The 14423-nt window shown below is 41.4% G+C and overlaps 1 protein-coding gene across 4 annotated transcripts in view; it reads left to right on the top strand.

Annotated features, from left to right (window-relative positions):
- Positions 1-14423, top strand: part of ATP13A5 (ATPase 13A5) — a 113397-nt gene that overhangs the window by 61385 nt on the left and 37589 nt on the right. For all 4 annotated transcript variants that reach the window (XR_014824551.1, XM_005670077.4, XM_021070061.2 and 1 more), the window contains 6 exons: positions 1648-1798; positions 4989-5075; positions 6298-6454; positions 8608-8725; positions 12008-12132; positions 12981-13141. Coding sequence is in view for 3 of the 4 variants with exons in the window: in XM_005670077.4 (XP_005670134.1) it covers positions 1648-1798; positions 4989-5075; positions 6298-6454; positions 8608-8725; positions 12008-12132; positions 12981-13141 (799 nt within the window). In the remaining variant the exon portion in view is untranslated. The remainder of the gene's footprint in view (positions 1-1647; positions 1799-4988; positions 5076-6297; positions 6455-8607; positions 8726-12007; positions 12133-12980; positions 13142-14423) is intronic.

The following is a 14423-nucleotide window of genomic DNA, read 5'->3' as shown; positions in this document are numbered from 1 at the left end:
TCCATGTCCCTCTCATGGATTCACACTCCAGTGGGCTAAAAGGTACAAATGTACCCACTTTCAATGAGTGCACCACACAGGCCTGGAAAAGAATTATGATTAAAGCAGAGATAAGATGACAGAGAAGACATAACTGAATACTTGATTAAAAAAAAAAACACAGTCCTAATGTTTATAATAACATAATGGATAAAAGGCAGAAATTGTTTTTGAGAATGAATGGACAAAGGGATACCACCTAGAGGAGATAGCATTTGAGGCATGTTTTGAAGGGGATATGGCTAGAATTTTTACAGACATGGTTTAAAAAGTGGCAGTAGTTGGAGTTCCCATCGTGGTGCAGTGGTTAACGAATCTGACTAGGAAACATGAGGTTGCAGGTTCGATCCCTGGCCTTGCTCAGTGGGTTAACAATCCCGCGTTGCTGTGAGCTGTGGTGTAGGTCGAAGACATGGCTTGGATCCCGTGTTGCTGTGGCTCTGGCGTAGGCCCGCAACTACAGCTCTGATTATACCCCTAGCCTGGGAGCCTCCATATGCCGCTGGAGGCAGCCCTAGAAAAGGCAAAAAGACAGTAAAAGGGGGGGGGGGCAGTGGTACATTTAGAATGCATAAGCAATGAAGTCTACTGTACAGCCCAGGGAACCATATCAAGTCTCTTGGGAAGGACCACGACAGAAGATAATTTAAGAAAGGGAATGTATATATATATTTGATTGGGTCACTTTGTTGTACAGCAGAAATTGGCACACCATCGTAAATCAACTAACAAAAAAAGAAATACATTTTTTTAAAAGCTGACACTAGTGAGCAAAGAGGGCAATCACATAAATGCTAGCCCAGAGTAGAGGTAGGGACAGGAAGAGTGCCAGGCAGTGCGATGTTGCAGAGGACACCCAGGCTGGGTGTCAATGAACTGCCTGAGTTCTAGCCCTATTCATGTTCTTCTGCTTCTGGCTGTTCAGACACCCAGGCCAGGGCCTTTGTCCAAACTCAGGGCCTTTGTTGTCCAGAGCAATGAGAGGGAAAAGGGATGTTTACAGTTTCCTTCCCTTCTCTCCTTCCTTTGCTCCTAGTACTCAAAACTTTGGGAGAAGTTGAAACGAGTAAATATAATTATTATTCTGCTCTAAGATGGGCGGTGAGAAGGTAAGCCAAGCCAGTCTACAGTCAAAAGAGAGAAGTGAGTTTTAGAGGCTGGATGTCCATGGCAGGAGTTTCAGGAAATAGGGGTAAAGGCCAAAGGGCCCACTGGTGAGAACTGTTTCTGAGTCGATGCCTGCTTTTTCTTAAAAGAAAAAGGAACCAGCATGTAAGCTTCCTTTCCACCACTGCTACCCCATTAGCCTGGAAACTTCTTGCCTAGATTGTATGGCTTTCTAAGGCAGCTTTGCAGAGTTTGCAGATGTCAACTTTGAGCCTTCCCACAATGCGTCTTCTAGAAGTTCTGCCACTATCTGGGCTGGCTGCAGACAACTTGACCAAAGGCCCTAGTACTTGGTATTTATCATACAGGGCATAGGGAGCCATTGAAGGTTTTGAGCATAGGGCTTAGGTATTATTGAAGCCTATGTTAGTATGATTTAGGGACAGAGTGTGCAAAATCATTTCGTTGACGACCTCTACTCACTGTTATCTTCTCTACCAGTTTCCAGGAAGTCCACAGCTTTTCCTCAGGCAAGGCTCTGCCCTGGAGCCCACTGTGTGCAGCCATGGCCAGCTGCCACTCTCTGATCCTCCTCAATGGGACCATCCAGGGAGACCCACTGGACCTCAAAATGTTTGAGAGCACCTTCTGGGTAAGGCAATAGTTTCTTGGTTCAACTGAATGAGGAAAACTTGAAGACATACTTACTGGGAGGGCCAAGGCTTTTCTAACTTTGAATGCAACCCAGAGATGATTCATAACAATACATAAGTGTAGGTCTGATCCTACCTGAATTCCCCAACCTCTGCTCCAAAACACTCCATTAATGAGTGCAACATGAGATAGGGTTCCATGATCAAATAAATTTGGTAAATTAAACAAATTTAATTTCTTAACTGTATTGTGCCCCATGCATGTGGGTTGGAAAAAGAATTTTCCATCATAGGGAGGTGGGGAGAAAGAAGAGTTTATTGAGATATGAAATGCTGCTAAGCCAGCAGGATGACCTTCTAATAATCAGGAAGAGCTGATCCCAAGTGTGTGGTCCTGCCAATTTCTATAGCCCAGGGGCAAAACAGAGAGGAGACGTCTTATAATACACCTGGCTGAAGAGTGGGCCAAATACCTTTCCTAGTAGTGGCCAGGAAGGAATGGGCTAAGTTGTTCAGGAGAGGCTTGGGAATTCTGTCACAATTGCACTGGGACGGAAGGGGCAATAAGGGTCTGGAAATTTTTATCTTTGCCAGAGACTTTTTGAGTTTTATCTCCTTGGAGAGGCCTTGAAGTGCCTCATACAGGATTTCTTCAATACACTGTGGTGCATTGTAAATATTCAAGAGGGGATGTGATATGTAATATTTACTAAACCCATTTCACCACAAAAACCCTGACTGGCCAAAACATGGCACAAAACACCCTCAGAGAATTACTGGTTTAAAGCAGTGCTATTCAACACAGTAGCCATTAGCCACATTTCCTATTGAACATATGAAATGTAGGTATACATCTGAAGAACAGAATTTTTGCCTTCTTTTTTTTAGGGCCACACCCATGGCATATGGAATTTCCCAGGCTATGGGTCGAATCAGAGCTATGGCTGCCAGCTTACACCACAGCTACAGCAATGTGGGACCTAAGCCATGTCTGTGACGTACACCACAGCTCAGGGCAATGCCAGATACCTGACCCTGACCCACTGAGAGAGGACAGGGATCAAACCCACATCCTCATGGATCCTAGTCAGGTTCATTAACTTCTGAGCCACAACGGGAGCTCCAGAATTTTAAATTTTATTTATTTTAACTAATTTAACTTTAAATAGCCACAGGTATCTGGTAGCTATTATATTAGACAGTATAGGTCTGGACACTCAACTGGAGATCCTTCAATCCAATGGGTTCAATTTCCTGGCTGAGTAGAAAAGTACAAGCCCCTTGCCTTGATGTTCCAGTTGTGGCTCAGTGGATTACGAACCCTACTAACATCCATGAGGATGCAGGTTCAATCTCTGATCCTGCTCAGTGGGTTAAGGGTATGTCATTGCTGTGAGCTGTGGTGTAGGTTGTAGACTCAGCTCGGATCTCTCGCTGCTGTGGCTGTGGCTTAGGCCCACAACTGCAGCTCAGATTTGACCCAGAGCCTAGGAACTTCCGTATGATGCACTTACAGCCCTAAAAACAAACAAACAAACAAACGAAAAAGTACAAGCCCCTCCTGGTGACCATCAGGACACAGTGGGGAAACCTCTGGACTCCACCTTTCTCTCCCCACCTGACCCCAAATCCAAAAGAGGACTCAGGGTCTGTTACATCATCTGTACATTTGGATAATAATGCCTCACTTCTGGAGCTTTGAGACTGTGAGGCTGAAGGGGCTGTGTGCATTGTAAAGTGCTCAAACAATGGAGGCTTTTCATTCATTCAATAGTTAATTAACTCCTTTGTTCTAAAGCTCCTGACAATGACATATAAAATACAGGACAGCATTTAAACAGAGTTGTAAAGGAATGAAAACAAATGATTGTGGGGACTTGAAGAACACCTGACAAAGCAGCTAATTGAAAGATTTAGTATAGGAAAATTATAGCCTTCTAGAGGCCAAAGTAATAAGAGGGGAAACCTGGTAAACAGGGACATTTCTGTTATCAGTAAGCTAAACTTCGAGCACTTGCTGTGGAGAAATACTTGATATGAAGATAAGACTGACATCACTTTCCTGGATCTTAATGGAGAGGAATCTGTGTAATTATTATAAGCAATATCCTTACCAGTATCTGACACAGTGCTGACACAGTGATGAGTTACACATGGTCATTATTGTTCTATGTGACTTTGATCCTGGGTCTAACAGTGCCCCCCTCCTCCATCAGAGGAGGCTTGATATATTTGTACAAACAACATACAAGTTGGGGTCTTGTGTGGGGTCATAAATCTGTCTATGGTATTAGCTCTGTAAGAACTGTCTTTAAGAGCAGTTTATCCACCCCAGACAAAGACTAAAAGTGCAAGATTGTTCATCGAGTTTAAAGCTGAATGAGAAAGTCTCTAGCTATATACCTTTTGACTGTTAGGAAACTTTCACTAAACATAAGGGGGAGGGAAAATGTCTTTATAGACTATAAGAATGATAACACTTCTTAGGAAGGATGTCAGAATATTTTTCAGGAGAAATCGAGATTCGGAGAAATGATGTCCCCAAGGCTGAACATGTAAGGGACAGAGCAGAAACCAGATGAGATGTTGTCTCCTATTTTCTGACTTCTACTGTTTATAAATTTGGCTGCCTTTCCCATATTTTAGCTTAATAGTGGTTTCTCAGATGGTGTAACTTCTACTCTTGTAACATCCAAAGAATACAAACTATTTTCAAATGCGCTTTCTAATTTGCTAGCAGCTAACATGTAACTCTCTGGCTAACCAATTAGGCTAGTAGCATAGATGGAGCATAAGAAATGGTTACGTGTTTATCTCAGGACTCAATCCTTAGTCACCTGAGAGCTAATGTGCTGAAGAATATTGGAGAGCAAATCTCCACTTAAACCCTCATCCATTTACTAGACATGCCTTTTAGGAAGAACCAGTGGGCTGTAGTTAGCGCTTCTTCCATCAACTACTCCTTAAAGTGCAGTCACAATAATTCTGGCTTTTTGACATTTTACAAGAAGGTCTTTAATATAAATCAACACAACAGAAATTTGACAAGGATGGTATTAAGATAATTGGCCTAGAAGAGAAAATATGTGAAAGGGCTTTGACAAGATTAAAGTGCTATGCAAATGAGAGAGATTTCTTTCTTCTTATTTTTCTCTAAAGAATCTTAGGAATGTTTTCATTTTAAAACAGATAATGGAAGATTGCAATGAAGACCACTGCAAATTTGGGATATCAGCTTCAAACATAATAATAAAACCAGGACCAAAAGCCAGTCAGGTATGATCTTTCAATTCTATAAATCTTTCCCTTTAAAACTGGTGAAATTCCCCTTTTACGTATTTTTATATTCCTGTGATTTTGCCTTATCCTAAAGGTATCCATAGCTGGTTTGCTAACTCCTTCATTCCTGAATTTATCCATTAATTTATTCAACCAACACTCGCAGAATACCTATGTATGTTCAAGTCCTGCATTAGGTGCTAAGGGATAAAAGGTTTCAAAACTAAGCATATTGGTCTGTATGTTGGAGAAAACTGTGGGCTGATAGAAAAATCAATACAGGTGCAAATGCAATACACTGTGCCAAGTGCTACAATAAAGACTGAAGAAAGAGCAGCAGGTGTCCAGAGGTGGGAGTAAACACCATTTCTAGGAGAGAAATACTACAGAGGAAGTGATCAGTAAACTTGGCCTGGAAGATAATTAGGATTTCTCCAGGCATCCAAGGGAAGGGTCTCGAGGCCAGTGTTGACTGAAAAAAAAAAAAAAAAAAAAAAAAAAGGCATAACCTAAACATTGAGAATTATATCTTATTCAGTGGGCAACAATGAGGACTTAAGCTTGGGACACAGCATCTCAGATCTCAGATCGTTCTAAGAGGTAAGAGGTAAGGGAGGATCCAGGATATATAGGAATTTTTGCAACAAAGACCAGGTAGTCAGAACATCAAAAGATTACTTAAAGAATACTTAAATATTAATGAAAGAAAACCAGATATCTCAAATTAGGGAATTTTGTGCTTTTCTGCGTATGGGAAGATGCAAGATTCTGGACCCACTGAAATCTCTTCTTTGATATATACCTCACCTATCTGGGACCAGTATCCTGCGCTTTCTTATCCTGAGTTTTCTCAGGTGCACTGTGGCAGGGCTGTGCGTGGGTGGATGGTTGATTGCAGCAGCTGGCTGCTTGATAGCGGGTAGCCTGTTTCTATCCTGAGTTCCCTCAGGACTCACCTTAGGGGCTCTTGTAATGTGATGGCTGGATGGCTGCAACATCCTTTGTTTACTGATACAGCAGGCAGCATTTTTTCATTAACACCAGACAACTTGATGAGGGAATCCCCTTAGACGCAGCCAGAAAAATATCCATGTTGTGATAATATACCATTTCGTGTTGTCACCGGGCTCACTGCAGAGTAAACCTTGTTTGTTGATGAGCATCTACTAAATCTCACTTAATAGCTTCTTAAGCCCCCCCTCTCCCTGTGCACTTTCAGAGTCCTGTGGAAGCTATCACCATTGTGCGCCAGTTTCCATTCTCCTCCAGCCTGCAGAGGATGTCTGTGGTGGCCCAGCTGGCAGGGGAGGATCACTTCCATGTCTACATGAAGGGTGCCCCGGAGATGCTGGCCAGGTTCTGTAGTTCTGAAACAGGTACTATCACTTTTCCCTTTCAAGAGGTAAATACTTGAAAAGCTGGAGTTCCCATTTTGGCTCAGCGGCAACTAACCCAATTGGTAACCATGGGGACTCAGGTTTGATCCCTGGCCTCACTCAGTGGGTTAAGGATCTGGCTTTGTCATGAGCTTCGGTGTAGGTCCAAGAGGTGGCTCAGATCTGGCATTGCTGTGGCTGCCGTGCAGCTCCAATTCGATCCCTAGCCTGAGAACTTCCATATACCACAAGTGCAGCCCTAAAAAGACAAGAAAAAAAAAAAGAAAGAAAGAAAGAAAAGCTCAAACACACAGAGCCAACCAACCTAAACTAATGAATGGGGAGTTGGTTGTTTTCTCGGTGGGGGGAAGTGGGCTCAGTAGATCTGCTAAGGCAGAAGTGATAATTTCAAAGCAGAGGCAGAGTTAATATCAGGTTGTGGTCCAGGCAGAAAAGCCCAACCACAATGGGGCATCAGGAAAGGAGGTGTGAAACAAGCATCAGGACTGAACAGGGAGCTACATGGGGGTCAGAGAACCAGGGAAGGTGAGAATGAGAAACATTCAGAAACAACTAAAGAGACAGGTCTAGCACTAGGCTAATTCAGCAGACAGGGATGCTCTTTCACCTCCTAGGGGCTGGCACCATCCATGGGGCCTCAGACAGATCAATGGAAGGAGAATATCATCATCTAAAAGAGATGAATCTTTTAGGGGAAAAAGAGTGATTAGAGTCAATTAGATGGTATCAGAGCAAGGTAATTGATCATTTTCACAGCAATTTCATCTTTCTGGGCAAGATTTTGAGCTGATTTGAATTGTTTCTTAGTCTTATAAACATATACACTCTCGAAGCTGCAGCCCAGATTTATAAGAATATTGTTGCATTCAAATGAATTCATTTGGATAAAATTGGCCTTTTTTCTCCTGATTTTCATCTATATTCTCCTTACAATTGCTGATCACCATCAAGTTGTGCATAGAATTCTAGATTTGGCAAATGATTGTTTTAACTTCTCTCTCTACATGGAGTCTTTTTTACCTTAGGAGTCCTCCTTTTTCTGATTTTGATCTCCTTTCTGGCTTCTGTTAACTCTGTCCTTCACAGATGGATGGTCTCTACTTGGCTGTCATTTTTTTTTTCAGGTGTCATTTGCCACCCCTTCTTCATCTGGTAGCCATTCCAATTTTTCTTATTGTCCTAACTGCTAATCCTTGACATATGCTAATATACTCAGTGATTTTGTTGTTGTTGTTCCTGTATTTAAGAAATAGAGAGTTAGGAGCTTCCTTGAAATTAGATTCCCACCCCCAGAATTATTTGAGAATTACAGAAAGTCTGAGCTGAATGAAGACATAGAAATCTACAACCTCCTCATTTTATGGGTGGGAAAATTTATGTGCAAAAGACAGACCTAACATACCCAAGGTCAAGGAGATTGTTGGCAGTAGAATAGAGACTAGAACTCAGGTGGTTCACTACCTAAGTCACTGCACTTCTCATTATACTGTTCTTTCTTATACCTTTATACACAACCATGAAAATTTTATAGCTATGGTAACATCAGTTATGATTACCATGTCAAAATAAACAAATGTTGGCATTGGGTCATCCAATTTCTAAAGCATGGATTGGCAAACTTTTCTGCAAAAAGCCAGGGAGTAAATATCTTAGGCTTTGTGGGCTACACCATCTCTGTCTCAACTGCTCAACCCTGCCTTGTAGCCCCAAAGCAGCCATAGATAATAAACAGACAAATAGGCTTGGCTGTGTTCCAATAAAACTTTATTTACAAAAACAAGCAATGGGCCAGATCTGGTCTGTGATTTGCTAACTGCAAATGTAGAGGAGCAGCAAATTCCCTCATTTCATTTTGGTAGACAGTCCTGAAGTCTGCCTTTACTGAATCCAGCCAGTCAATGTGACTCTCAGTTGACAACCAACACATCTTCAGCATTTATTTCAGATAGAGTCAAAATAACATACTAATGAAGCCATTTGTGGCCTTTAACTGAAGTTGTAGTTTTTCTATTAAAGCATCTTTATAAAGAAAAAGTTAAAACAAGATACAGTGACTGCATTTCAGAGTCTTGTGTAGGAGTTGAGCCACCTTCAGTGTGACCTGCATTCACTTCTCCCTTCTTTGCTGGTAGTGCCCAAGAATTTTGCACAGGAGCTGAGGAATTACACGGTGCAAGGCTTCCGTGTCATTGCCCTTGCCCACAAGGCCTTGAAGATGGGGAAGTTTTCGGAAGTGGAGAGCTTAACCAGGTAAGGAACTCAACAATTGGCACCAGGGCAGGCTCTGGAGATGGACTGAAGGACAAGTCAATCAACTGGGAAGCTTTAGGACAGGGAGAAGCATTTATCCAGTCCCCTGATTTGGAGATGGGCAACTGTAAGCCACACCGAGGACTTGCCCAGGTGATAGTGCTGCTTGGTGGCAGAACAAGGATGGTGGTTGAGATCTCCTGACTTCCCAATCCCAGTGAGGTATCTGAGTTATCTCTTCCTTGTGTTCCATCATCCCATCAAAGACATCCAACTCTCTTTCAACCTCAGAACATCATGTGGCTGACTGATGGGTTTGTCCCACATACAAAGGGATTGAGAGGATACAGTAGGCACTTGGAACAACCTCTGGAATCCTTTAGACTTGGCTTCTTTCAGGGCTCAGTAGTACACCTCTCTCAGATTTGGAGACGTTGTGAATACAAATCAAGTGCCCTATGTGAAACAGAATTCAGAATTCTTAATTACATTCAGGGGATAAAAGTATTCTCAGTAGAGGATAATCTATAGACTATTTTTTGAGAGTCTCAATTTTTTTTAAAGTTTTTTGAATTGTTTATGACAAAGGAGGAGAGAAATACTGCAAAAAGCTGAATGACAAATCATATATACATCCCTTATTTGGATTTTGTATTGCTGGTAGAGACTCACTTATCTGCAATTATTATTAGCCCTTCTGCATAAGATGTGAATATTCTTGGTTCCACATTGCTATTTATAACCTAAGTCCATCTATTCTAATATAATCAGTAATCACTGTCCCTTCCTTATGTTGTATCTATTTCCCCATCTATAAAATGTGGGATTGGATGATCTCTAAGAAGTCTTTCAGCCGTGACATTTTAATCTTCTAAATAAAAGCACAAAACTCATTTTTGGAATATATGAACAGTACTCTCAGGTTTAACATTCAAGGTGTTAGCTGTTCTTGAGCAAGCATAAAGACCCATAGTACACAGGATTTTGTTATTTTTTAAGATACAAATTTTAGTCATGAAAGTTAAGGTCATGTGTGAAGAAAAGATTTATGTTGCTAGACATGCAGGGTAGCCACTACCCAGCTGCCACATACAAATGCAGCTGTGATGTTCTTTAAAAGTCACTGGTGAGACAGATATTATTATAAGTATAAGAAATAAGAAAATGAGGATAAACGTGCTATATTTCTAACCATTTCAGATTTTCTCAGAGAACCACAGGAGCCTATTCATTATGCTCCTCAGAATATAGTTGTTATTTTCAAACAGGGTAAAAGAATAGGGTTTTGACTTTTTTTTTTAGAATCAAATTATATTTAGCAAATGTTACCAATTAGGGAAATCAAAAACTTCAAAAAAACTGGTATCATAAAGGGGAAGTAGAAGAATATCTTAAGATGACTTAGGAAAAAATTAAAAAATAAAAACAGAGGAAATACTTTATCAAGATCCACCCCTTCATGCATTTAGCAAATTTCTATTGAGCTTGACTTCAAGTACTGAGGATTCAGAAGAAAATCCTTGCTCTCACAAAGCATATATGCCAATTGAGGGAAACAGGTAATAAAGTTAATCCATAAAATATTGTTTGGGAGTGATACATTTCCTGGAGGAAAAAAATAAAGCAGGCTAAGGGATTTTTAAAATGACTGAGAGCACATTTCACCTGGGTTGATCAGGGGAGTCCTTTGAGGAGGCACATTCGAACAGAAATCTGAGTAAAGTAAGGCGGCAAGGCAAGCAGATATCCGGGGAGGAACATTGCAGGCAATAGGAATAGTTGGCACAAAGGCCTAGACACAGGATTTTGCTAGAATATTGTAGAATCCCAAGAGGCCCAGGTCCCGGAATCAGCGAATGACAAGAGAGTCATAAAACAGAGACCAGAACAGGATAATTAGGTGAGAAGATGTTAGGATCTTTCTTTTAGTTCTAGTTAATGAGAACATATTAATCCAATCTATAACAGAAAGTCCTGAGTTTAAATGATGGGAATTTAACAAATTCTGTATGGAGGTGTATTTTCTTTTATGATTTCTATATAGTTTCTTTCTCCGAGATCATATTTGATTATCAGAGTATTTACCAAAGCGCCTAATATAAGATCTAAAATGAAGTAGTGATTTAGTGACTGAACTTTTGAATGAAGGATGTAGGTACTTGTACTCTATTCCAGAGAGGTGTTTCTTCATTGTGTTCCTATCCAAGTTTGAATTATTTTTTGCCAAATTCCAATTCTGATTTTTCTCTTAATGTTTATTGACCTTGTGATTATTTCCTTCCAAAATCCTATTAGTGTGATAGAAAAGAAACAATATCAGAGAAAAACTAGAGAAGCAATAACTATGGATGAGAGATTTCTATGTATTTCTGTAAGATGTAAAGTTGGTGGGCAGAATGAAGGCTGAATCAGAGGATAGAAGAAGCAATAGCCTACACCATGCCAGAGAGAGTTTGTGAGAGGAAAGTGGGTTCACCTGTAGAACCCAGGAGAGGACAATACTCTGATATGTCATGTACTATACAGGTGAAGGTAAGACTGCGGACCCTGAACTTGGGGATTAACTGATAGCAGGCATGAGATTAGTTCCCTAGGTCTCCCTCTCTTCCCTCTTCCTCTCCCTACCATTTTAACTCCACTCTGGATGGAAACAGGAACAAAGAAGGATCAAGAAAGAGATCTTGGCCCCAAAATTTACTTTTTAAAAAACACCCAATATTTATTTTATTTTAGAGGAGAGATCCCACATAGCTAATGTAACCCAGTTAGAATCCAAGCCTCCAATTTCAAATTCTGAAAACTATTCAGAACCTTGGCTGATGTCATGTATTTACTGGAGATTACAGATAAAGACCGAAATAAATAATTCCATATTCAACTATTACAATGGTATCCTGTGTGCAGTATATACCTAATATATACCTAATAAACTGAAATGCTTACAAGCTCAAAAAATTAAAAAATACATATGATGAACAAAAAATTTTTAAAACCAACAGAAGAGCTGGAAGATAAACACATTGTTTGAAAAAATGGAGTTGAAAATCGGAAAAAGCAACTAAAAGGCATAAAAATGGTTGCCCCTGGGAAGGAGAAGGGGTGAGGTGGGTGAAGACAGGACTATTGGTTTTCATTACTATAAGCTTTGGGATTCTTTCTAATTTTTTAAACCTGGGCATGTATGACATTGATAAAACTTAGAAGTTTTTAAAAGAAGAGATAAATGCAGCTGTTGAGACTATATGGATATACTTTAATACTGACTTTCTCCCAAATCCAAAGAGAGAAGGTGGAGTCAGAGTTAACATTTCTGGGACTTCTCATAATGGAGAATCGCTTGAAAAAGGAAACCAAACCAGTCTTGAAGGAACTGAGTGAGGCCCGCATCAGAACCGTGATGATTACAGGTATGGGTTTCTGGAGACCTGACAAATCAAATACATCCCAGGCACAAACAAAAGACCACATGAGCTGAGTGGGTTCATGTGATCGAAACAGAAAGAAAAGTGCTTTGCTGTCAAGTTTGTTACCCTGTGCTCCAGTTACCCAGGAACCTGTGTAGCTCCCGCCAACACAACTATGAGCTTTGGAGGCAAGGACCATATCTCATTCTCTTTGGCTAAGGCCCACTGTTCCTACCCTGGACCTGTGCAGGGCTAGTAAGTTCATAACAAATGCTGAAAGATGGAAATAGGGTTCTCATCAAGAACCCCAGTGAAACCTCTATATAAAGCATGTGAGACTCTGCTGGACTGTCCTTCAGGGCTGTGGGGTTGACATGGCCCATGATGATCAAATCCAACCATATGGCCACTACATGGCCTTCCCATAGTGCTTTTTTCTCTGCTTAACTGAAATCCAGATTCCAAGAATGAGTTTGTATTATTAGATTGTGTCCATATTACCTTTACCACCAAAAGCTGTCAGTCTCCTGAAGATTAGTCATAAAACACTTAAATATTTATTTACTCCTTTGTGTGTGCTTTGGAAATATGCAATGTTCAAGGGCATGACACTATTATGGGAGCGAGATGCAGGCATAGTGTTTGACTATAGGGACAGACAGGCTTGATAAATGGTTATGAAAAAGGCATAAAGCCATAAATTCTCCCAAAATACAAACACGCGCACACACACACACACACACACACACACACACAGCACCAACAAAGTGGTATGGACACTGGGGGGAGGGAGAGCTCAGTTCTGGAGGCTGAAAGGTTTCTATTCAAAGCAAACTCTCTTTGTCACCCAGGTGACAACCTTCAAACAGCCATTACTGTTGCAAGGAATTCCAAAATGATTCCTCAAGGAAGCCAAGTGATCCTTGTTGAAGCCAATGAACCTGAAGAGTCTGTCCCTGCCTCTGTGACCTGGCAGCTGGTAGAAAACCAAGAATGTGAACCTGGAAAGAATGTGAGTAAATGTTAGGAGACCCCTCCGTGGGCTGGGGCGGATGGAATACCACCCTGACCCTGGGTAACCTCCTCTCTCGGTGTGAGACGTCACCACAGTAATAATCCCTCCTCTCTGGCCAGTGTTTTTGTTTGTCTGTCTGTTTGTTTGTTTTGTCTTTTCTAGGGCCGCTCCTGCAGCATATGGAGGTTCCCAGGCTAGGGGTCTAATCAGAGCTATAGCTGCCGGCCTACACCAGAGTCACAGCAATGCAAGATCTGAGCCGCATCTGTGACCTTCACCACAGCTCATGGCAACACCGGATCCTTAACCCACTGAGCAAGGCCAGGGATTGAACCTGCAACCTCACAGTTCCTAGTCAGATTCGTTAACCACTGAGCCACGACGGGAACTCCATGGCCAGTGTTTTAAAGTTTGCAAAGCTTTTAGCATTTCCACTGGTGCTCCTTTGTCCTGGCTTCATGTAGAAATCACCTAGAAGAATGCTCAAGTTTCCAAAGCCGAGACTCTACGGATTCAATCAGGGTCTCTGGGCTGGGAACTGGTATCAATCCTTCCCCCAGGGATTCCAGTGTGCAAATGTGGCTGAGAACCACTGAATTCTATCCATTTTCCCATCTGATCCTTAGTTACCCTATGCAGTGGAGTTAACTATTCATTTTACCAATGACAAAACTCAGAACTAGAGAGATAAGCTTCCCTAGGACACACACTGGCGAGTTGCAGAACAGGGAATCAAATTAGGTCTGTTTGATTCTCTCCCCTCCCCACTTCCACCCAGTCCATAGGCATTTAGACTGTGCAGTAACAGTGACATGACGTGAACAGATGTTGGGCTTCTCTCAGTAGCAAGCTTCCTGTGCACTTGCCACAGGACAGCTCTTTCATGTGAAGAGAATGGGCTTCAACCTGACATTTCATTACAAACAAAGTGTCTCTGCCTTTGTATGAATTCAAAGAGATGGTCCTCCAGGTGATAAATTACAAAAAAGCTCCCTTCCTCCTGGCTGACCAGCCCTTCAGATTGTTCAGTGTAGAGTAGGCCTTTGTACAGCACAGAAGCTGCACAGCTGTGCCTGCCCCTACCCTGTGAAGAGGTGCATTAACGTGGCTCAAATCCATTGTGTGGGTGATGAAAGCTAACAGCTCTCTCTCTGCTTTCAGTGGGTTTCTGGTGCTGATTGCCTTGCCAACTCACTGGCCTCAGCATCAATGCATATTGTCTCAACTTTACTGAGTGATGAAACAAAAATCCTTATTAATTTTTTAAAAATATATTTTA

The sequence above is a fragment of the Sus scrofa genome, chromosome 13, assembly GCF_054392235.1.
Source record: "Sus scrofa isolate SSC_HxYL_T2T_F1_AM1 chromosome 13, Sscrofa_HxYL_maternal_Yorkshire_Landrace_v2.0, whole genome shotgun sequence".
Taxonomy (NCBI): domain Eukaryota; kingdom Metazoa; phylum Chordata; class Mammalia; order Artiodactyla; family Suidae; genus Sus; species Sus scrofa.
The sequence above is the reverse complement of the archived record's forward strand: the minus strand, read 5'-3'. Positions and strand labels throughout refer to the sequence as shown.